The following is a 6,623-nucleotide window of genomic DNA, read 5'->3' on the forward strand; positions in this document are numbered from 1 at the left end:
GCACTTGCTGGTTGCTCTGTTGGAGGTTAAGATGAGCTCAGAACCTTTGAAGAAAGAGGGTCATGCTGCTGCCTCTGGGGACAAAAGATCTAAGAGGAAGCCTAAGAGAAAGGAAGCTTTTTCAGTATATATCTATAAAGTACTGAAGCAGGTGAGTAAATGTTTTTTTTCTGCTAGAAACTGCTTTGTGCATAAAGTAACTTCTGCCCCTTGCATGTTAGCACTATAAAGATTAAGGGAGAAAAATCTGGGTTTCTAGAGAGATGGGGAAAGAAAAAAAGTGTAAGTGGGTACAGGAGAGCCCCAGCTGAAGCTTAGAAGTTGAGGGGGAGAATTCTAGGGGTAGTAGAGGTAGATCTAGAGAAGAAAGTGTTTCCTGCAGAGAATGAGCTCTGGTGCATAGCTCTGCCTGAAGAAGTAATTGCATGGAAGTCAGTACGGCAGAAACAGCTGCTTCTGGCCCTGTGAGTAGGTGTCTGGTGATTTTTGATGGGGAGATGAGAGTGTTTTTGGAAGTGACCATGGGTTTTCTAGGCTACAGTTGTCAGCATGAGTCTGTAGACAGGACTTGGGGACTGGAATATTTCCACCCCTCACAGCCATGTTTTCCATGGGGATTGTGAGGAGGCTTCTGCCAGTGTAATCCCAAAGCTTGTGTGGCATTATGGGAGCCTATACTGAGTTTAAAGTGGCCCATGACTTGAAACCCCTAGGGTGGCAACTACAGGTGCTTTTGGGGTTAGAGTGCCCTATCTGGAATGGGGCTCCCACTCCTTCCAGGGTGATGGGTGTGTGAGATGGTGTTTGGTTACCATCTTGTAGGTGCACCCAGACCTTGCCATCTCCTCCAAGGCCATGAGCATCATGAACTCCTTTGTCAACGACATGCTTGAGCAACTGGCCTCGGAGGCCTCGCGCCTGGCCCAGTACAGCCACCGTGCCACCATCACCAGCCGTGAGGTGCAGGCGGCTGTCAGGCTCCTGGTGCCCGGCGAGCTGGCCAAGCATGCAGTCTCTGAGGGCACCAAGGCCGTCACCAAGTACACCAGCAGCAAGTGACCAACTGGACCCCAGTGAAATCAGCCTGAGCCTTGCTGCTTCTCTTACAGGAGTTGGTATTTGGTCTTATTCAACTGAAAAAGCAAAAAGTCTGCCTTTAAATAAAGAAATGCATAGAAGCCCAGATCATGTGTTTAATCTTTGCATCACAAACTGTGAGGCAGTTTAAACTATGGCCATGGAGATTGTTTGGTAGGGCTGGAAGAATAGCTGTTGTTTGAAAGCCACCACATACAACTAGGAGCAGAGACCACAGGGTGTGCCTGGGGGAAAGCTGGGGTCATTATGGGAAGCATAGTGGTTCTCTGAAGTTCTCCAAACTCCTTACTACAGCTTTCAGATTTCTGACTGCTAAAAACTTCTGTTGCCTCTGACTTTCCTGCTGTCCTTCAACTGCTTCCTAATTTTGGTGGGTCTTTCTGCCCAAGTTATCTGTTTATGCTGGTCAGAGTAAATGCTAAATCTCTCTGGGTCAGTAGGATGAAGTTAGCAGTGGGTAAAGGGTTTTTCTAACGTTTGTAAGCTATTTTCAAAGTTGTTGTTCTTTGTTTGGTTTTCTTTGTTTTTCTGGTGGGCTGTGGGAATGAGTGTGAGTTTTTCCTTGTTAGCTGTTTTTGTGGTTTGTTCTTGTTGCTGCTGTTGTTTGGTTTGGGTTTTGTTGTTTTTGTTTAGGTGTTTTCTTCTGGTGAAAACTTTTTCCTTTTCTGGGAGAGGCAGAACCAAAGCAAAATGAGCTTCACTGACAAGAAAAACAAACTGTTTTCTTTCTAGACATGTGGCCATCATCTCTGCTTGCTTTCAGTGGTTTTAAAGAGAACCTTGGTGCTGCCTCAGGGTCTGTGGTGGAGTGAAGAAAAGATGTGGCTCATGTTCTGGATTGAGATGTGGTGGAGATCATAGAATAGTTTCAGTTGGAAGGGACCTTAAAGCCCATCCAGTTCCACTTCCCTGCCATGGGCAGGGATACCTTCCACTAGACCAGGTTCCTCCAAACCTTGTCTGACCTGGCCTTGAATGCTTGGGACATCCATAACTTCTCTGGACAACCTGCTCCAATGCCTTTTGCCAGCTTCATGTTGGGACTGGATGCCTGGTTCTAATGTCTTATCTTCACAGCCAATATCAGGGCAGGAGTACCAGGAGGAACCAGAGCTGTGTTAAGTTCCAAGGTGACAGTAAGTGGGGCAGTCCTGGATTTCACAAGCTTGTGAGGTGCTGCTGAGTCTCATGAGCTATGGAGCTGTGACAGATGCTGATCTCTGATGGGGGTCAGCCTGGCTTGGTAGAGTATGGGCCAGGCAAGGTGTATGTGATGCTTCTAGGGAGAATACAGGAGACAGCAGCACTGAGCATCTTGCCTTCAGCTCCATCCCTGCTGCTACAGAGTGGGGCTGGCTGAGGGAGGGAAGGGGCTGTACTGGGTGTCCTGTTTCCTTTTGGCTATAGGACAGCATTGAAGAGCAATCTCTTCATTGTGTCTGGCCTGCAAGCCAGAACTGGACTTGAGCAGAGGTGTGGGCTGCAATTCTTTTCCTCTCTAACCCATGTGGTGGCTGTGCTTTGGGAAGAGGCTGTGTGGCTGGTGCCAGAGGCAGAGCGGCTGTGGGGATGCTCAGCTGCGTGCATGGATTGAAGGCAGGAGAGTCCAGCCAAGGAGCAGGATGCTGAGCAGGCTCCATTTGCATCAGGTGGGCAGCTCATCTCCTTGCTGAATCTGTTCTATTGCTCTCTAGGCCATGTCTGCACTTGTGTTCTGATCTGCTTAAGGTGAAGAGAGGCAAGTTTTGCCTTGATCCATAATTGTGGAAAGGAGTTAGGTTCTAAACATACCTGAAAGTGAGATTAAAACATAAATGAGATTAGATGTTGGGATACAAAGCAATAATTCAACTTTTTTTTTCATAAAGGAAATAGAAAAGAAGGAAAATGCCAAGAATAATAATGAAAAGCATAGGAAAGGGGCTACCACCACCATGGGTCCAGAGCTGGCTTGTAGAGTGCAATGGGGGAGATCTGTGTTGGGTGCAATGGGTCTTTCCCGGGTGAAGTCCCTCTGAGAGCTGATAAGCAAGCCAGAGAGGCAGCAGAGCCATGGCAGCCAGGCCAGCAGGGTGGGGCATGAAACGCCTCGAAGTAGCAGCCAGGACAGTGAAGGACAGCAAACGCAAAGAGTTTGACACCTTGTAGATTTTGCAGCCCCTGTGGCAAGTTAGGCACTTGTTTATAGAGGGTGTTGAAAGCAGCAATATCACATGCACCTCTTAGCAACAGCAGATCTGCAGAGAACTTCATCTTTGCACGCTTAATTTTCATTGGCTGCTTGTTGGTATCTGGCGAAGTTTGCCTGATGTATCAGAAGTTTATTACTTTGTTGCCTGCTCTATCAAATACAAGCTCTTTTAATGACCTTCCAAGAGGGTGCCTCATTTTCTAAAATAAAGCAGTCTCTGGTTTTTGTTGGACGCAGTTCAAAACTTTAACTTTCAAACATTTATCTTTGAGGAGGCAATGGAGAAACATTCCTTGCTTTTTACTCGTTCACTACAGCTTACTCCCCTTTCCAGCAGCTCTCCCAGCTGTGGGATGTGCAGCCATGCTCTCTGAGGGATGGAGAATGCTGAGGAGCAGCCTGGAGTTGCAGTTCTCCTCCTGCCCTGGAGATGGGTCTCTCTGACTATCTGATCTCAGATCCATTTCTGCTGCATGGGCAGGAGCCCCGCGTTACCCAGCTCGGAGCAGGCTGCCTGGGGGCCTGGAACTTTCTTCTCCGGTACCCTGGCTCTCTTGGCAGATACATGGCTGGCTGCGTGGGTAAGGTGCTGATTTATGGTGAAGCGAGTGGCTGTCTCCTGGAGATCTCTGATAGAGCATCGAGCACCGGGTGAGCCCCAGAGGAGTGAAGATTCAAGGGGGTAGGTGCTTGATTCTCCAGTACTCCACTTCTGCATCCTGCTTCATGTCACACCCCCTTTTTCACCCTCATCCCCAAGACTTGAAGAATGGAGTTGGAGATTGGCCTCACATTCTTCTTACTAGATCCTTGCACTTCCTTAGAGCTGTGACAGGTAGTGCAGATGCATTAAGGCTGAAGGAGGGAGGTTGCTCTTGGAATGAGGGAGTTCTTCACTGAACCTGCCCACATTTCCCATGTGGGCGTGGGTTAATCTCTTGCTGTGCAAGGGATTCTGCTGCTTGTTTCCTCAATATAAGTTCCCATGGAGCTGCCCTGGGATGCCTGCATGGCATGTCATGGGTGGTTGTCTTTTCCTGGGGTTCACGCTGTATTTAGCTGATTAGCTTTGGTGAGCACCATGCCTCAGCTCAGCTGCTTTCAGACCGGGCTTGTGGCTCCATGCCCTTGTTGTAGTGGATCCAGTGAGATCTAGGGGAAGTTGCTTTTAGGTTCTGCCACCCAGTGGGGATTCACTGGCCACTGTGAGAACAACTCAGAAGTACTCAGGTTACACTAAAAGCAAAACTTGGAGCCTGTGCAGGCTCTCTTCCAACGTGTCTTGGGGCTGCCTTGCTCCATGTGAGTCTGTCCAGGTCTGCCTGTGTCTTTGCAAGTCTCACAGCAAGTTTTTAGTATTGCGGCACTGTCATATTGCACGTCCCTGGCCCCACAGCTATGTTCTTACTAAGCTATGCATGTCTGTGGGCTAGAAGCAACTAATTATTTTTTGTCCATTATTCAACCTCTCAAAAATAGCACTGTAGTGCTGAATGAGCATTCATGAAAATATCAATGCCTGTGTTCTGCTTTCCTTTCTGTAAGAGAGCAATGGCTTAAAAGCATGTGCTCTTTCTCTCAAGGTGGAGGATCATGAGGCAGAGCATCCATGTGGTCTGAGTGGAGCACGTTTGAGTGGAGGGAGTCTTTTGGGCAGTGGAGGCTGGCAGCAGCATGCAGACCTGTGTGTATTCTTCTTCCAGTGTTGTGGCCCTTGGCAGCCGTGTTGCCAGGTGGCTGCTCCGGTGCATCATTAGACACTGTTCCAAACAGCAGAGGCAGGAACGGTTCAGCACTCAGAGGAAAATGAGCTGGTGATGGATAGCCCTGGTGATGCCAAAGCTGTTAAAATATGAACTTCTGATGTGCAGCTGGAGTTCCAGCAATGGACTCTTCTCCTCTCTGTGCTCAACTGCTAGTGTGTGGGGATTGTGCTGGTCTGTGTCACCTCCCTCCTCTGTTTAGTCTGAGGTAGGCTGTTGTCTCTGAGCACTGGTAGCTTGTGGTGGCCTCAGAATCCCTGCCTGGAGGAAAGGAGAGGGCTGATGATCAAAGGTCAGGCAGGCACTCCCCCATTAGCAGATACACTGTTGTCTGAAGCTCTGTCATCCCTAATGCTGCCACTGCTGTAATGGCACCAAGTGTCCACTGCATCCTTGCAGCTGTCTCCGTGTTCTCCCCAGCAAGGGTTGCTACAAACAGCTTGTTTCCTTGGGTTCCTTCTCTCTTTTCGTGCTCTGTGTGCTCTGGATTCTTGGATGTAGCCAACAATAATGCTGCTTTCTTCATCTCCCCTGGTTGGGATTGTGCTTGGGGGTGTGGGAGGTATTCAGACTAAGTGAAAAAGTAAATCTTATGTTGTAACCGTAACTTCCAGAGCCATATAAAGGGGGTCAGGAGGCATCCTTGTTCTCGTGTCCTCTCCCTGTGTAGCCCAGTATTACCTGCTGCCAAACTGGGGAGAGACAGAAGGACATGCTGTCTGGTGAGGTGCTCCCTGACATGGAACCCTGGGACTGACTTGCAGTGCCCCTGGTGCCTGGGAACTACTCTGGGGCTGGAGGTCACTGGGGTGGGGACAAAAGGTATGTTCTCATATAAGCAATGTGTGTCGGCCTGGGCTCAAGGCAGGTACCAGTGGTGTCCTGTTTGGCCTCCAAGGAAGAGGAGGATGCTTCCATGTGGCCCCATGCAGGGTGTGGGGCTGGAGAAGAGGATGACATGGGCAGAGTGGCCCCATGAGGAATGGCTGCTGCAGGCCACACGCCGTTTTCCCATTAGTGAGTGTTTAGTTCAGCGTTTTAAATAATTGTGTCCTCGGAATGATATTTAAAATCCATTTGGGAGGCAATGAGGCGGGAAAGTGCCTGTGCCATTGTGATGACGCTGCGCAGGCCGTGCCACACATGCATATTACAAACTCGTTACAGGCTCGTTTCCACGCATGCTGCTCCCTCCCCACACAACCTCGTTCTGAGGCTCTGAATGCATCTCCCCCACCATGGCTGCAGTGCTTGGCCCTATGGAGACATTTATTTGACAAAACAGACATGGTGCTCTCTGGGGCAAGAGATAAGGCACAGCCAGGTCATGGCAGTTGGTTACTGTCTGAGAGAATAGAGGTGAGTGGTGCGTGCCTGGTGATGGGACTGTTGTTCAGGTGTCCTGGCCTTCACCTGTGCTCACTTTCTGACCAGCCCTTGGACTTGTCACTGCAGGTTCCAGACCCTGAAGCCCCAAGATTTTTCAGCTGCTGGGCTCTGGGCACTGTTGGAGGAGTTGTCAGCTATCCTAGGCTGGCTCTGAAGCTGAGGACAAGCCTGAGCTCTTGGAT

At 49.4% G+C, this 6,623-nt stretch overlaps 1 protein-coding gene across 1 annotated transcript; it reads left to right on the forward strand.

Moving 5' to 3' along the window:
* H2BK1 (H2B.K variant histone 1) lies at nucleotides 1-1,185 on the forward strand. Its single transcript, XM_069005699.1, has 2 exons — nucleotides 1-151; nucleotides 823-1,185. Exons 1-2 carry the CDS (start codon nucleotides 32-34, stop codon nucleotides 1,057-1,059), a joined length of 357 nt encoding a protein of 118 aa, XP_068861800.1. The 5' UTR covers nucleotides 1-31; the 3' UTR covers nucleotides 1,060-1,185.
* The last annotated feature ends 5,438 nt before the right edge of the window (nucleotides 1,186-6,623 follow it).

Source organism: Aphelocoma coerulescens, chromosome 2, assembly GCF_041296385.1.
Source record: "Aphelocoma coerulescens isolate FSJ_1873_10779 chromosome 2, UR_Acoe_1.0, whole genome shotgun sequence".
NCBI classification, from domain to species: Eukaryota; Metazoa; Chordata; class Aves; order Passeriformes; family Corvidae; genus Aphelocoma; species Aphelocoma coerulescens.

Coding starts and splice junctions, on each gene's coding strand:
- H2BK1 (XM_069005699.1), top strand. CDS start 32: ATGAGCTCAGAACCTTTGAAGAAAGAGGGTCATGCTGCTGCCTCTGGG. Junction 152..822: donor TCTATAAAGTACTGAAGCAG/GTGAGTAAATGT, acceptor ACCATCTTGTAG/GTGCACCCAGACCTTGCCAT.